An 18,668-nucleotide genomic window follows, 5' to 3' on the forward strand; every position below is an offset into this window, starting at 1 on the left:
CCTTTTTTTACCCGGTGTCGTGGGGAATGAGCTGGTGTGCTGTGCTCTGAGCTCTGGTCCGCGGCGTACTCGGTGCCACTACTGTCAGCTCCTGGTGCTAATGAGAAGATGGTGCCAGCTGGACACCTCTCCCGGCTCCGGCTTCGTTGCCACCGGCTCTGGAACAAACATCATTTGAAGGTGGAAATCTTTGTAATTTGACCTATTTTTGCCTAATATTAGCAGGGATTAGTGCTGCTGTAAAGGTTTGAACTCGCACACGGAGGCTTCCGTACCACCATTCATTATTTTTATTCATTTTATTATTTTCACCAATACTTAGTTACATGACACAATAGATAGAATAGATGGTGTTGGGATGATGATGAATGATACGTAAACAACGTATAATAAAATTAAAATAACTAACGGATTGTAAAAATTTCAACCGTCTTCCTAGTTCGGTTTAACAGTTAGATCGAAAAATGCCGAAAAATACTGGTTTGTTGTATGGAGACCCCCTTTAATATTAAACTTTATTTTATTTTTAGTATTTGTTGTTATAGCGGCCACCATTATGCATCCCCTGTAAAAAAATCATCTATTACGGTTCCGGAGGTATAGCCCTGTGCCAGACGGACAGAGGGACAGACAGCGAAGTCTTAGTAATAGGGTTCGGTTTTTACCCTTTGGGTACGGAACCCTAAAACATTACCTACATGATACGTCGATATGTCAACACATTATGTTATTTGTAATTAGTCAACTGTCATTAGTTATATCTAATAATGACTTTATAATACCTTTGAGTTAAAAACTGATATTTAATAACAATAAGGTGTCTAAAAGGTTTAACATCTGGTTTGAAACAAAAGAGAAACATAATAAATGACAACAATATAAGGATACTTTAAAGTAATCGTCTTCTCTTTAAAAAAATAAAGAAATTTTACACGCTCCAACAATAATTAATTTGAAAAAATTAAGAACTAAAGTCGAGTGGTGTAAAGTCCTCGTTACAAAGAAAAAGCTTTGTAACCTTAGAAGAGCTTGTGCAGCCTCTAAAAGCTTCCGTAAAGCGCTGTAGCTTTTAAAGTTCCTTTTTATCCTGTAAAATGTGTTGTTAAATTGTAAGAGAATCTGTATTTGTAAAATAATTGGCTCTTTACTTCGCTATATAAATAATTATAGTATAAAAACTAAAAACCACGCTAACATCGCACACGGACAATCGTTAATTCTGATTCCTGACGATCCTGATGAGGTGAATGGGATAAAATTATTTAAATCGTGTATTGTCATCAATTCTTGATAATTGTTCGAAATTTTAAAATTAATCGGACCGTTCAAAGTAGGTAGAAATCGAGTTCAAAGATTCCGTTACATACATACAGGTCAAGTTAATAAAAGCGTGGTAAAAATCGGTATCACGATGTTTATTCTTGCTAATCTCCGAAACTAATAAACCGATTTTAGTAAAATTTTACACATTTGTGTAATTTAGTCCAACTTGTAAGATAAGGTACATTTGGACCCGATAGGTGTCGCTGTTATCGAGTTTTTTATAATGTAGTAGCAGCTAACGAGAATGAAGTCCACCTGATGATAAGTGGATACTGCTGCCCATGGACATCTGTAGTTAACCCCAGATAAGATTTGATGGTCTAAGATCCGAAGCTAAATCGAACTGGACCGAGCTGATAATAGAATGAAACTCATTTTATAATGAAATTAGTACATTGGGTAATACATTAAAAATGGGTTTGCTAAAAAAATCCTGGACAGGATAATTTTAATTATTTTTTGAAAAATTAAAATTTAATTGAAAATTAAATTTTGCAACATCAAGATAATAAGAAAATTCTATTCTGAGTGAATGTTAAAAACATACAGAATGTGCAGGCTTTGGGTTGCCTATTATTTACGTGGACGAACTACTGGGTTGTCAGGTATAAACAGGTATTTCGCTGGCAACTACTTTCACTCATGATGATAATAGATAAAATTTTATATCAGTAGAAGCGCTGTTTTATTGTGAACACGTTGATATAGGGTTGTCTGCAAAATGAAAATTATTTTTTCAAAAAATAATTAAAATTATCCTGTCCAGGATTTTTTTAGCAAACCCATTTTTAATGTATTACCCAATGTACTAATTTCGTTATAAAATGAGTTTCATTCTATTATCAGCTCGGTCCAGTTCGATTTAGCTTCGGATCTTCTACTATGAGTTTTGCTATTGATTTTGCTATTTCTCACGTCTAAGTTGGAATGCCGTCACTACGCTCGCGCTTTTTACGAGAACGTGCTCTTAGACCACCCTTTAAACCTGAGCACAATAGCGGTGTAGCTTTTTTTATAATATAGGAGTAGCAGACAAGCATGCAGTCGTCCTGATGGTAAGTGGCTACTGCCGCCCATGGACATCCGTAATCAACATCAGATAGAATTATATTTTTACCTGAGGTCGGCCACAGATGCGCCGCTAACCCGAGGACTAAGCCGAAACGCCTCGGAAAAGTATGCGTCCTTTACGAAACCCTTTAAACCAGAACACAGCAGCGCTTAACGCTGCTGTCATGAGGCATATATGGGTGTGGCGGTAGTGCCGCCGGAGCTTACACCTATTATGGTATTTTATGGCAGTTGTCTAGGCTCTCCAATATATTATAAATGTACCGATAACGTGGTATCGTGTCAGATGCTTTAAGCCTCAAGAAATTTACGGCGAGACCCTTCCCAAAACGGGAACATAAAAAGGGTTGGAGTCATAAATAAATCCGTTAGTCGAATAGTTATCTTTCTGTAAAGTATCAATTTTAAATCTATTATTTTTTCTTCTTATTCTATCTTATACTCGTATACAAGTGATTTGATAAGTAACTTTCCTAATCAGTTTCGTCGTCAACTAATGTCGTCGACCCATCATTACAATAATGGGTGGGCGACACGAGATACCTTTGAAAATTTTTGAATGAGAAGGACTAGGCCATATTCCACCGCGCCGGCCAAGTGCGAATTGGTAGAATTCACATACCTTTGAATTTTTTTTTAGTTTTCTCAGGTATGCAGATTTCCTCACGATGTTTTTCTTCGCTGTTTAAGCAAGTGATAATTAATTTCTAATACGCACATAACATTGAATCATACGTACATAAATCAGACGTGCCTGGAATTTGGTGCCCGGGGTAGCATACTGGACGGTTCGAGCTCCCACTCTTGCCCGCCCGCAACCCCGGAAGCCCCCTTTAAGTCGCCTCTTACGATAGGCAGGGGATACCGTAGCCCTATTCTAGTCCCGGAACTACAGGGACATGTAAATTAATTACCTACAGTCTAAATTAGAATACTATTGACATTCTCAATATTTGTGTAAAGATGAGGACCAGTTAGCATGGACACACATAATTGTTGCCATATGATTCTGTATGCATTAAACTTGAATTGAGTGGCACATGTACTTGGTTTGTGATGCAAATTGATATTGATCTTCGTTCGGTTACCATCTATGTAAATGTTGAACTCTAAAAATAGCTTAGTTGACTCCGAAGGCAATACCGTTACATTTATTTTTGCAGTGACAGCAGTGTTAAGCGCTGCTGCGTTCCGGTTTAAAGGGTGTGGTGAGAGCTGTATATCCGAAGTTTTCTCATTTAGTCCTGAGCAACGCATCTATTGCCAAATTTAGGAAGAACTATAATTGTATCTTGGGTTGAATAGATATGTCCATGGACGAAACCACTTATAAGCTGGATGCTCCTTAACTACTTCTATATTATATTAAACGACACACAAGAATACAACAGTTATTGTTGGAATATAGCAAAAACTCAAGCCTCTTATAATGTATAATATTCAAGTAGGTTATATATGATAAAGCTGGCAGCTGAAAAACATATATTTTTACTTCTTCTAATTTGTCATTCTGTCAATGATTCGATATAATAAAAAGTATCTTTTTGGAGTGAATTTTATTTTATTATATTTCATAGTTTATTTTCTCGTTCTCCTGTGGCCTATTCCCAACAGGTTATGGGCCCAGGCTACGCTATCGTAAAATATTGAAAAATATAGTCATCTACTAAGTATAAAATTTATGTAATATTTCAAACATGGAGTCGCGGAAGAAAAAGACACATGAAAAATGTTTGATGGCGAACGGCGATGGCAAACAATAATATATAAGTGTCTAAACCAATACCGTCTACGGCGAAAACAATAATGGATGACTAAAATAAAATTACGAATGGAGAATTTTTTGGCTACACAATTATTTTGACTGCGTAAGAAACAACTTAATTTGGAATTGCGACCAGATATCAAACGCTGATACAACTTATTTTAATGATTGAGTAATATGATCACTAACTTGGTGCTAAACTTGATTAAATGGATCAATGGATGAAATGGATCGACGGATTATGGATCAAAGGATGAAACGAATCGACGGAATGCATATAATTCAATGTCTCATCTTTTAGATTCCATGAATACATTCAAAATGTTCAAAGTAAAATTGAGACCTGAAACAACTGAACTTCAAATATCACACGCTTGTAAAAATATAAATTTTAATATAGAAAAATGTGTAAACTACTACAAGAATACTTACTACATCATGCAGATACACAAGCTAATATGAATTTTTATCATGGAAACTGTTGGTGTAAAAATTATATTTTTTTGCGATCTGAACCCGTCGCTATTACTGATGCTAACTGTCATTATATCAAGTACCTAATTGCAACAAAATGGAGACAGTAGTAGCTATATAACTGTAAATGCATTGGACACTGCAAATAAAAATAAGGACAGTTTCGCTTTTATGTCTTAAAAATGAAATTTATTTGATTTTTGTTCCAATTCTAACCCTGACACTTGTTTTTCTTTTAGATTTGAAAACTCTGATCACTTTGAAAATACAAAGGATTAATATGTATTAAATGACAGACTACGTTTAAAATCGGAGGAGCTAAAGATTTGGTAAAGGTAAAAAACAAAGAATTTAAAATTATATACTGTTCACCAAAAGTTCTGTGGAACTTTAGTTCTATGGAACTTAAGCTGTACCTATGCAGCTTCTTAGTAAATCGAATTGAATAATAAAAGGTATGTCGGTTATTAAAAAATGAAGGGCATATTTATAAAAATAGTAAATGTCTAATATGTAGTATAAAGGATGATAGTATCATTATTTTTCATAAAATGATAGATCACAGTATAAAATAAACTTAATTCAAAGTTAGTAATCGTATTAGTTATGGCACAAACGGTCATTTGAATAAACAGAAATTAAATTTGAATAGCAGTGATAGCCTAATGGTTAAGAAACTCGACCTGTCTAACGAAGGGTCCGAGGTTCAAATCCCAGGCAATCACCTCTGAATTTTTTCAAAGTTATGTGTGTATTAGAAATTAATTATTACTTGCTTAAAAGGTAAAGGAAAACATCGTGAAGAAATCTTCTACACCTGAAAGATTTATATAATAAAAAATCTGAAAGGTATGTGAGTCTACCAATACTCACTTGGCTAACGCGATGGATTATGACCTAAACCTTCTCATTCTGATAGGAGACTCATGCCCAGCAGTGGGACAATAAATGGATTGATGAAATTTGAATATTTTTAAAGATTTTATTATTGACCGTCATATGACAATCTTGAATACTTATATGTAATCTGTGATCTTGAATTTCTGAAAGTCAAGACTGACCAGCTAATGGTAAAAAAAAACATTTTTTTTTTTATTATTCACTGTGATGTTTGCGATTCGATAACGTCGACTTCCTTTGATGACAAAAATTGTCTTTATGTTACATGTATTTTAAATGGGAAATAAGTACCATTTTAAAAGTCTAAAAGTGAAAATGTATCCTATAGTAACATTATTCATTTACATTATGATAATGATCGAGAATATATTTCTGAAATAATGAACTTAAGGAATTTTTGTTGGCAAGATAATTATGTATCATTAAAATTTACCTTATAAAACACAATAAAATGGTGAAACAGAGCAAATGAATCGTATATTAACCGAAATGGTTGTAAATGCGAAATTAAATAAAGCTTTTGGGGTGAAGCTGTTACAACAGTCATATACCTACTTATATTTATAAAAATATACATATTCCCCACTAAAGCTCTGATAATAAATAAATAAAACACCATGTAAATTGTGGCAAGGTAAAAACAAAATCGATCATATGAAAATGTTTTGGTGCTACTGCTACGTTCGTAACACAGTTAGCAAGATTAAAGATAAAAATATTTTAGATCCAGCCTAGTTGGTAAAAATTTTAATGGATATACATTATTAAATATTAAAAGTAATGAAATGTCCATAGCTGCGAAGCAGATCATGTAGTTGATGAATTAAATATTGAAAATAATGACAACAAACATTGAGCATTACATATCAATATAAAATTTAGAAAGCCTGACTCTGATTCGGCGAAACTAATTGAAAGCTAACAACAACATTCCTTAAATGTTAATGCGTCAACAATAACTATTAAATACTTGATCAATCCCTGAATTATTATATACGGATGCACAATCCTGATAGCTGATTTTTATTAAGTACTTTGCAATAATTACCTAAATAATTTAAAGGTATTTTAAGGTGCCTATTAAATGGTGAAAAGCAGTACAAAGTGAAATTAAGCCACAAAGGAGCAATCAAATCTGATATTTTGTTTACAGACCTAAATATGTTAACATTATTAGTTGCAAGTGGGTATTTACCACAAATAATAATGAACTAAGTATTTAAATCAGAAAAAATAACAAAGCTCGTTTAGTTGCTCGAAGTTTCACTAAGAAATTCAGTTTCAGTGAGAAATTTTACAGGATTAAGATGTAACGTTCGCACCAATAGCCAGATTTACTACATTTAGATAGATTTAAATGTACACCATATGGACGAAAATACTACCTTTGTAAATTTCATTTGATATAATTAGAAAAATATATTATAATGGTTTTCATACAGAGAATATTTATATGGTAGTACCAGAAAGTAAAGGTTGCTAAAGATAAAGAAGGTTGCCTAAAGATAATAAAGTAAGTAAATTAAATAAAAGCTTTAACGGCTTAAAGCACACATCTCGGCTTTGGTTTGAACGTCTTCATGTTATACTTAAATATAGGGTTTAAAAACTCTTAAAGGTACATTCTCATGCAGATGCATGTAGATAAATGTTTAAATATACCTATATAAGATAAATTAATACGGATAAGAATATATATATGTATATAATAAGATATATGTATAGTCCCACACGTATGTATATGGTTTAATAATTTCAACAAAATAAGCATTATAAATTTGCAAAAACATTTTAATGCAAATAATTTATATTACAAATACAAAATAAATAACATAATTTCTTAATATAGATGTTGAAAGAATAGCAAATACAATATCACTTAATCAGTCTACTAATGTGCAAAATGTGTTAAAAATATTCTATAAGTGTAATTTATCCTAATCACTTTCCTTATAAATTATTCAGTATTAAATACTAACTTATGTCATGGTGCACATTGTAGAGTTAAATTAAAGTAGTATTGTATAGAAATGTAAAAGTAAATGTACTTACGCATCCAGATTTTTTGTCTTAAATGTGTAAATATTTAATACATCTTTTAATGTTATATAAAAGATATAAATAGTTAAACCTAATCAATGAAAGCTGTAATTATAAGTAGTTAATTATTGCTTATGTGGACTCTGACTGAGAAACTGAGAACGCGACGAGACGCACAAACATAGTATTAGAAACTATTTGTTCAAAGTAATTAAAACTGCATAATTTCGTGAAACACACGAAAACAATGTAGACACAGTCGCAGTCTCATCAGCTAAAGCAGAGTACGAGTATAAGGTTTTGTTTGAAGTTTTCTTTGTATATTTGACTGATAAATCGATGTGGTCTGAAGTATCTTCAGCTCCACATGTGCCATGGTTAAGTTTGCCATTGTAAAAACATTTATATTTATTGTAAAAAGATGTGTGTTATGGAGTTTCTTTCGCCGCTTCTTCTCCATAACGAAACACCTAGTGAAGTGGTGGTAGATGTAATGACATTCAAGAAGTGTTCTGCAAAGAACGTATTTATAAATTGTTTTATACTTGAATTTTTGAGGGAGGCTGTTGGAATATAGCAAAAACTCAAGCCTCTTATAATGTATAATATTCAAGTAGGTTATATATGATAAAGCTGGCAGCTGAAAAACATATATTTTTACTTCTTCTAATTTGTCATTCTGTCAATGATTCGATATAATAAAAAGTATCTTTTTGGAGTGAATTTTATTTTATTATATTTCATAGTTTATTTTCTCGTTCTCCTGTGGCCTATTCCCAACAGTTATTAACACCATTGCATCTATTCTATATATATAAATAAAATTGGAGTGTCTGTTTTTAATATTAAACTAACTGCTTTTTACTACATCCATATGAATACGGTACATACACCAAAATAACATTTTTTACAATTTTTGTCTGTCTGTCTGTCTGTTTGTTCTGGTTAATCTCTGAAATGGCTGGATCGATTTTGACGGGACTTTTATTGGCAGGTCGCTGATTTTATAAAGAGTAACTTAGGCTACTTATATTTTAGAACTAGCTGTGCCCCGCGGTTTTCTTTAAAACGCGGGTGAAACCGCGGGGCACGGCTAGTATACAATAGAAATAGGTGTAACGGTGGCACCTCCTCATATACACACATTTTTTTTTTTAACGTCAGGAAAACTCGGCACGAGTACCTTCCGCCATAGGAGCCGGTGGAAGGTGATGTCGGGCTCCAACCGACTAAAAACCTGACTAAGTCCCTCCGCATCACTACGGGGAGGAGCCGCGGGAACACTTGCGCACACTTCCACGACTCCACCAGTGCTGTCCGACCGAGTCGTAGTCGAACTAGCCTCAGGGGGGATGATGTTCTCCCCCGCCACCGATGTCGGCGTGCCGGAACACATGCACGCCGTCCATCCCGGAACCTCATGAGTGGCAGAGATCGACGGCCCATGTCGGTCTCCGCCTCATATACACACATTTGTTAAACACCCTAAACTTCTATAATATGAAACACAATTACATTTGTATACGAAGAACATATTTTATGTCTGAAAAATATTGTACCGTTTTTATATTAAGACATTTGTCATAATAGCAAAAATGTTTTTCACTGCTCAACTCTAGGTCATAAACAACAACCCACTAACTTACGAACATCTGTTATATTTGTTCTGAAGACCTAAGGTCAAGACCTTTCCCAGTTTCAATAGTAATACTTCTGGATATTTATTCTAAGGGTCATAACTTGTAGGGATTTACCCTAGGCTGTAAATAACCCTTACAAATAAATAAGTCTTGGAAATCTATTGAATGTTCTTAGATTTTATAGACAGATTGTTAGACTTGTGATCCCTTAGGATTTTATTACCAGACCTATTTTTAGGACCACCTGTGGAATGATTCCTTATAAATAAAAGAATAAGGCTTTCTTCACTTGCAGCCTTGCATTAAAAATGTATAATTACTTCTTAATTTAATTGCACTAGAAAAGTTTACTTTTGCCATAATCTTGAAACCCCAAAAAGATATTTTTTATTTTCGTAAAAATCAAAAAGATGAACTTGAGAGGAGATACGTAGAACTAATATGGTTCGAAGGGGAAAGTAACACTGCTACTCATTTTTACCGTGAAGAAGGTAATTCTTACCTTTCATTGAAATAATGTTAGCTGACTTACATATGACTTTTTTAGTCCTTCGAAATGGCAACGTATCTGTGTTCGGCTTCAGGTAGAATCTTTCTTCTATATCGAGTTGATTACCAATTACTCCTTTCCTATTTTAATCTTATAAAAAATACAAGTAACGCTTGGTTATAGATTAAAGGTTGCTTCCTGTGTAAGGTCATAGATTAGTAAAGATTACTCACTCCTAACAAGAAAATGTACCCAGTTTTGAGAATTGAAATAGTTGCGTAAATAAGTTTTGCCACGTCTCCGTGCTAAAATGTCCCTAAAATATTTGAAATAATTATTTATTTATTATGTTAATTATGCAGTATTAGTTATTTATTCGTAAATTTTCTATAAAAATGTTTTTATTTGTCAAGAACTCAAAAAAAGAACTTACTAATAAGCCGTTTGTGGCTTCATTCAATTTCAAGGCGGCGAAGTATCTTTACTAACCTACGTGTAAGGCTAAATTACAGCATAAAGTTACCTTTAAGTTGGTAAAGAAGTGCTGTGTCCGGTGTACGACAGACAGCGGGGTGTGGTGGTGCGCGGAGCGGGCGCGCGGGGGGGAGGTTTGCTTGGGGGATGCACATGATAACTCCGACGCTGACTTCGAGAGCCGACCGCTGAGGGCTTCTGAACGTTCTGAAACAAAGTAATTATATTTTTAAAAATGTGAAAATTTAGAATTCGGGCTTTACTCACAATGAAGTTAAAGGGGGTCGAAAATGGTCTGAATTGCTTTGAGAAAAGAATGGTACGGCCATGCATTTTTTTTTTATTTTCGCCTTGGCAGGGGCACGGCCGTGCTCCCAGATTAGAGTAGCAGACGAACATGCTATCCACCTGATGGTAAGTGGCTTTTGCCGCCCATGGACGTCTGTAATACACCCCAGACAAGATTACATTAGTTGACCCTGGAGGTACTACTGCCATCCTTACCTCTATCTAATAACAACATTGTTAAGCACTGCTGTATTCTGGGTTGAAGCGTGTGATTAGATTTATCCGAGACGTTCCAATTTAGTCCTCAGGGGTAGCAATTCTTCTGTTGCCAAGTTAATGACGAGTTTTATCTTATCTGGAGTTGATGACAAATATCCATGGGCGGCAGTAGCCACCTATCAAGTTACTTAACAAGTTGTATATGAGATGCTTATAAAATTAAAAGTGTGATTTAATATCCAGTGGCGCCGTCTCTTGTCATATTTTAACATCATACATAGGTATTACATGTCGACATTGCTTTAGAAATGTCCAATTGCTCAATTATTTAGGTATATTTATTTTCTTTCCTATTCAAGCACGCTGTCTTCAGTTTCGCTTTATTTCAAAACAATTTAATGATATATAAAAGAGAAATATACTTATAATGACCAATAAAACGGCAAGTGCCACCAAAATACATGAAAGAGCGATGAAAACAAGCTTGATAAAGCCGAGTTGGAACTTTTGTAATGAGCTTTAGGAAAGGCCTGAAAGTTTTCTACTATCGACATCCCTTTTTTTGTCTCCTACGAGATTACACTTTTGTACGAGATAATCGAGATTCCTTTCAATTTCGGACTGTCATTCAGTACGAGGTTGCGAGAAATTCGTTTTCGAAAAACAAAACCAATGTTCTGAATTCGATTTAGACTTGTTTAAGTAACTCGCCCGTTCAAAAACTCGTAATTGAAAAAAAAGTTTAAATGTGGTTGAATGAAGAATCTTTTAATAAAACTATAAAAATGCAGTGTAGTGTGTAATAAACTTCTGCCTCCTCCGAGTTAGAGGTTTGAATGAATACTATTATGATTTTTGAAGTTAAGTGTATAATTAACGTCTTCTTGAAGGTAATGGTGTATAAATATAAACCTACGGTACGGAGTAACAAAATTACAACGACACGTAAATAAGTACACACTAGTGATTAGAAGTATTATAACTACACAAATATCTCCGTTATTCGACTGCTCTTGCTGAAGTCTCCGACCAGAATGTCGCTCTCTGTTAATTCGAGCGCCGCCAAGGTGTCGTCCCCACTTCACCTACCCGCATCTGTTTTTAAACTGTAGTATCAAATGAGTCACTTATTACTTTAATGTAACGTTATAAAAATGTGATATCCTTAATATCCAAGCTTCTTATTAACGACGATAACAAGTGTATAATTAACGTCTTCTTGAAGGTAATGGTGTATAAATATAGTCACATATACCTACGGTACGGAGTAACAATATTACAACGACACGTAAATAAGTACACACTAGTGATTAGAGGTATTATAACTATATTCCCGTTATTAAACTGTTCTTGCTGAAGTCTCCGACCAGAATGCCGCTCTCTGTTAACTCGAGCGCCGCCATGATATCATCCCCACTTGACATCCCCACTGCATCTGTGTTTGAACTGTAGTAATCAAATGAGTGACTTATTATTTTAAAGTACTATTATAAAAATGCGATATCGTTAATATCCAAACTTCGTATTAACGACGATAACAAGTGCATATTAAATAGTGAGTTGTGGTTGATGTGTGTTTTGTAAGACTTGGGAACAGGAACTTGCACCAGAAAAATACTTGATCTTCAGTTTTGAAACGACCGTTTATTCCACGTCAAGTAACAGTAATGAAGTGATAGAGAGAGAAAGACACAAAGTAAGGCAAGAGCAAGAAGGACAGAACTAGGTTAACGTTCATGATTTGAAATTATGAAAAATCGGTAGAATGCGAGAAAGAGACAGACATTAATAATAAGTATAAGGCCTTCTAATACCACAAGTTTGGCATCTTTTTTTACCAGAATAAATAAATTAATAACGAAAATATGTAATGTAGCCGCAAGATGGCAGCTCTTTAATAACCTGTATAATGCTTATTTGTATAAAATTAAAAATGGTTCAATTATCATTTTAATTTTTATTAAGATGTTTCTAATTATAGTAATGAAACTACAATGTTACAAAAATGACATGAATGATTTTACGCTAGTTTAGCTTATATAATAATATATAAAATTCATTTTATAAGCTATTTAGTGGCTTATTTATGTAAAAAGCATTAAAACTAACATGAGCTAAGCTACAAATCGAGAGTACTGGTTTAGTGCTAGGATGCGTGATAGCACGTTACGGCCATTTCAATTACCAGCTAAGCCAATTCTGCTCTAGCCTAGTTCAGTTTAACTTAATTACACCGACTTGCTCTAATTGACGACCCGCGTGGCGGAGCGGTCACCATGCCGGTCTGACGCGCAGAGGGTCCCGGGTTCGATCCCCGGCCAGACAGATTTCTAAATGATGAATTTAGATTTCTGTTTCTGGGTCTGGGTGTTTGTGTATTTGTCTCTGTGTGTGTCCATAGCACCCACGATACAGGGAATCCTAGTGTGGGGCTGTGAGTGTAGAAAGCGTTTAATATAAATCAGGACATGTAGAAAGCGTTTAATATAAAATTGTAGCTTCCTACATTCGTATCAACTACACGATAACATTAATTGTTGAGAAGCGGTACTTATCTCATAAGAGATATTTTATGCACCTATATCTGTATTTCTATTTACCTCAGCTTTTTTACCACGTTTTTATTACCTTGTCCTGTAGGTATGTAACGGAATCTTTGAACTCTATTTTTACCCACTTTGACCGGTCCGATTCATTTAAAATTTTGAACAATTATCAAAAACCGATGACAATACACGATTTAAATAATTTTATCCGATTTACCTCATCAGGATCGTCAGGAATCGGAATTAACGATTTTCCTTGAGCGGTTTTAGCGTGGTTTTTATTTTTGAAACTACGATTATTTTTTATTGCTTCACTAAACTGAATATAACACATTAGAATAAACATAAGTATATGCTACTTTCCAAAAACGGACTTTTTAGTGGTAAGTCCTTGTAGATTGGTACTATAGTTAGACATAGACATCTAACCTGTGGCATAATGACCGATTCTGTCGTCTGATCCAGCGGTCTGCCGCCATTGTTTTTAGATTTCGCACAAGAATGTAAGTTGGTTAGTAAGAATACCGAATTTAAATTAGAAAAAAACATTATTTTGGTAAGTACGAAATCGTCAATGCTTGAGTAAGTCTCTGACTTAGCAGATTATAATAGTCCAAGAATATACTATTACGAATTTGGTTGCTCATAAGAAAAGCTGTACAACGTTCATCACCAACCCATTATTGTCCTTTCTGGGCACGGATCTCCTCTAAGAATGAGAAGGATTAGGCCATAGTCCACCGCGCTGGCTAAATGCGAATTCGTAGAATTTAAATACCTTTGAAAACATTTGTTTTAATATTTCTCAGGTATGCAGGTTTTCTCGTGCTGTTTTCCATCGCCGTTTAAGCAAGTGATAATTAATTTCTAATACGCACATAACTTTGAAAAATCAGAGGTACGTGTCTAGGATTTGAACCTCGGATCCCTTGATCAAGAGGCCCATTTTAACCACTAGGCTATCACAGCTATGTACAACGTTACTTTCCTAAAAATACAAAATGTATAATAATGGACGAATAATGGACGACTTTTCGATCCCTTTTCAAGACTAACGTTAGTTTTAGCACTATATCTTTCGGAAGATAAATAGCCTAATAAAATCCTGTATGGGATACCAAACCATTATTCTACCTGTATGTCGCGCCAAGAAAATCGTCTCCCAAATGAAATTTAACTTTAGGAGAAAAATCTGAAGTGGGTTGAAATGAAGTGGATTTATTCATAGCAGGACTGTTTCTTTGATGAAGTTGCTTTAGAAAGGTTAGTTATTATTTAAATAACTTGAGAAATCTTGTAGCAAAATCCAACTTCTTTAAAATATAGTTTTCGCCACTCCCACAATTTAGGCGACTCACGCGACACCTTTTTGGTTTAAATCCGTTAAGCCCTTTCAGCTCCAGGAAAAGCCAAAGAATAAGACATGCATACGCTCGATAATCATAGTTCTTCTCAGTTGAGTAAATAAAAGTTGAGTGACAATTTACTTACGTCGGATTTTGAAGAAAATATTTCAACCCACATGAAAGCTTTGGCTGGTGGAGATTCTAATCCCAAGACCTCTGATTTTTTCAAAGTTATGTGCATAATATGCTATATTAATTTAATCGGTTGCCTTAACAGTGAAGGAAAACATCGTGAGGAGATCTACATACATGAAAAAAATATGTCTTCAAAGGTATACTGAAGTCTACTAATACCCTCTTGGCCAGCGCGGTGGACTATGGCTTTATCTTTCTCATTCTGAGAGGAGACCCGCACCCGCATTTTGACAGACCACATAAAACGTGTTCTAATTGAAGAGGCGTTGTTCTAACACAGAAGATCCTAACACAGTTTTTTCATCATAGAACATACTCCACTGAGGATTGGTAGAGACTATATCATACATAAATAAATACAAAAATAAAACAGTAAATATCTACGAAATATTACTCGCTACTGAATCTTTATTGAAAGGTGGAAGAACCCATTTCTCAAAAGACTCCTCAGGCTATTATTAGGTTAGCGAGTCTCAGCTTTACGATTCCCGGTAGTGCGGATAACATTAAGCTCTTGAGCTTTATACGGGGGTTTTGAAAATAATATCTTTTGACCTTTTATAGAATAGTTGAATCTTTATCGTATATGGTAGGTACTGCCATGGATAGCTCCATTCAACTTCAGATAGGATTAAAATTTTACCCGAAGTCAGCCACAACTGCCTACCCTACGCTACCCTAGATCACTTGCAAAAAATATGTGTTACATAGTTGTGCGTAATTCCACCTCGCGCTTAAATTATGTGTTACATCGTCACGCCTAACTCTGTCTCACAACAAAAATACAATCTGTTCTATTTTCACAAACGCATACAAATAAGAACAACTTCAAAAACGTGATACATTATTTTTTATTACCACCTATATAATATATAGTTATATATTTTTTATGTATTGCTATATTTTAGATATATATATGTATGTATAATATATATAATATATTTATATTTATATTTAGACTAAGTATTATAATGTTTTTTATGTTATTTAACACCTGCCGCAAACTTTCTGCATTCACCAAGGGTTGACTGGTAGAAAATGCCATCAGGCATTATGTTTTGCCCTTTTGTAGCTTAACTTTCTGTTAGTGTTACAATAAATAAATAAATAAATAAATAAATAAATTATTTCAAAAAATATTTTTGCAAGTCTAAAATTCACTTAGATTCCCCCAACTCTACTGTAAGATACCAAAACGCCACTATATTAAGCCTTTTCTTACCTACATTTTATAAGGAACATTCTTAAAATAAAACAACTTTTCCGCATCAAAGTTCCAACATGAAATTGTTTTAAAGTTTCACGTTTGCCGAGCTAAGTAATTAGGTTTCCGTAATATTCTGAAGAGTAAATGTAATTACTAGGCAGTGTACATACAAATATGCACTATGTAGGTATTGAGTTTTACCGTTAATGAAAGTTAAAGGTGATCTAAGTTTGCTGGATATTTTTATAAAATTGTAGTAACAATCAAGAAGACAGTCATAAGTGGACCTCATGGACAATTTTTTGAAGGTGGTAGAACTCTTTCTGGTTCGACTCCGGCGGCACCACCGCCACTCCCATTTCTGCCTAATGACAGCAGTTGTAAGCGCTGATGTCTTCTGGTTTGAATGGTGTGGTAAAGGAGATATACTTTTCTGAGGCATTCCAGCTTAGTCGTAATGGGTAGCGGAGCATCTGTGGCAAACCTCAGGTACGAATTTACTCTTGTATGAGGCTGATAATTTCAGATGTCCATGGGCGGCGGACGCCACTTACCATCAGGTGAAAGCCATACTCATTTACTAATTTAATCTCATAAAATACTTCAAACTAGTAGTAGTCATACTTACTCACGAGTAAAATTAAGTAAAAAGGCGTAGTAAAAACAATTACGTTTTTCCACCCTTTTGAAATTGTGGAACTACACGTAAAAGGTAGCGTACAAACAGTTTCGTGTGTATGTAAAGTTCAAGTAATTGCTATTAGCACTTAGTAGACAGCACTATCATTAATTAGACAGTGACAGTGGCAGTACCAGTGAAAAATATTTCTAGTATTTAATATTTAAAACATGAAATTAAATACTAATTAAAATAAATTAAACTATATACAAATAATTAAATTACCTAAACATAACCATTTTAAATTAAAATATAAATAATAACAAAATTAAACTTATAAAATAAAAATGTCGTCCAAAACCCTCTTGTGGCATTTATATTTTATAAGTATTTAATATTGTGTTTTTTAATAAATAAAAGGAGTTTTCTTAAATTTAAGTATTATTTAATTCTGAAGGTGATTCGGTTTTGAAGGTTGTGGCAAGCGCTTATACGAGTTATTTGAACTTAGTCTTCAGGGGTAGCAACTCATTGCAGCTGTTATGACTCTAATCCTATCTGGGTTTGATTACAAATGTCCATGACCGCGAGGTAAATTACGAGTACATAGTCGTAAACTACCTCATTTTTTTTATAATACATAAGTAGCAGACTAGCATGCAGTCCACCTGATGGTATGTGGCTACTGACGCTCATGGACATCTGTAATCAACCCCAGATAGGATTAGACATTCCTACCCGAGGTCGGCCTAAAATGCGCCGCTACGCCTGAGGACTAAGCTGGAACGCCTCGTAAAGTATATCTCCCTTACCACCTCCTTCAAAACGGAACACAGCAGCGCCTAACACTGCTGTTATTAGGCAGAAATAGGTGTGGCGGTGGTGCCGCCGGAGTCGAACCACAAAGGGTTCTACCACCAATCTTATAAAAATACAAATATAAGTAAGAAAAGTCGTAAAAAGTGTCCTTAAATCCCCAGTAAACTTAAGCAAATGCTACTAGGATACAGCACTGCAAATTACCGTTTCATACGTAAACGGTAACATGACGCGAACAGTGTCGTGTCTATGTAACGTTCAAGTAATTGTTCTTTGCACTTAGAAGACAACATTATCATTAACTACAGACACTGAAATGTCTAACATTTTCCTACTTTCAGAATTATTTGTTTTGAAATAAATGCGTTATTTAAAAAATTAAATGCTTGTATTAATGTAAACTCTTCTAAATTCTGGAAGTACTACTGGTTTAAAAAAGCTGCGATAGCCTAGTGGTTAAGAAACTCGGCCTCTCGATCGAGGGGTCTGAGGTTCAATTCCCAGGCACCTCTAATTTTTCAAAGTTATGTGCGTATTATAAATTAATTATCACTTGCTAAACGGTGAAGGAAAACATCGTGAGGAAACCTGCATACCTGAGAGGTTAATAAAAAAAATCTCAAAGGTATGTGAAGTCTACCAATACGCACTTGGCCAACGCGGTGGACTATGGCCTAATCCTTCTCATTATAAGAGGAGACCCATGCCCAGCAGTCGGACAGTAATGGGTTGTTGATGATGATTGATGATGATGACTACTGGTTTAAAGGGTGTGGTAAGGGAAAAAAGAAGTTGGAGCAAGTCACCGTTTTATACACAAACGGTAACATAACGCGGACAGTGTCGTGTGTATGTAACGTTCAAGTAATTGCTGTTTGCACTTAGAAACATTATCATTAACTAGAGACACTGACACTGTGAAACGTCTCGCATTATCCCACTTTCATTTTAATTTATTTAGATATATATGCTCTCGTCATTTCCTTATTTTAGTCTTGTTCCTGTTTTTTGTATAAGATCGAGTATGCACTTAACCTAAGCAGCAATCTCTTCCAGACAACCTATACATGGGAAAGAGAAAAGGACAAATAAGGAAAGTAGGATAGGGTGTGCGAAGTTAGAGGTGGAGCAGACTACAAGGAATAGAATAACAGTAGACAATAATAACATAAGATATAGTTGGATATACTTATTCAACAGTACCCTTACCATAAGTTTTCAAAATATCCCTCAATTTTACGTTACGTTTACT

General features: G+C 34.6%; 1 protein-coding gene across 4 annotated transcripts in view; it reads right to left on the reverse strand.

Moving 5' to 3' along the window:
- Positions 1-18,668, reverse strand: part of Mctp (multiple C2 domain and transmembrane region protein) — a 218,147-nt gene that overhangs the window by 117,559 nt on the left and 81,920 nt on the right. For all 4 annotated transcript variants that reach the window (XM_073090395.1, XM_073090388.1, XM_073090389.1 and 1 more), the window contains exons 3-4: positions 10,227-10,384; positions 2-158 (exon numbers count right to left, since the gene is read on the reverse strand). In XM_073090395.1, coding sequence (XP_072946496.1) covers positions 2-158; positions 10,227-10,384 — 315 coding nt within the window. The remainder of the gene's footprint in view (position 1; positions 159-10,226; positions 10,385-18,668) is intronic.

This window comes from Epargyreus clarus, unplaced genomic scaffold (genome assembly GCF_041222505.1).
Source record: "Epargyreus clarus isolate Ecla_fem2 unplaced genomic scaffold, WU_Ecla_fem_2.2 ptg000032l, whole genome shotgun sequence".
Lineage (NCBI taxonomy): Eukaryota > Metazoa > Arthropoda > Insecta > Lepidoptera > Hesperiidae > Epargyreus > Epargyreus clarus.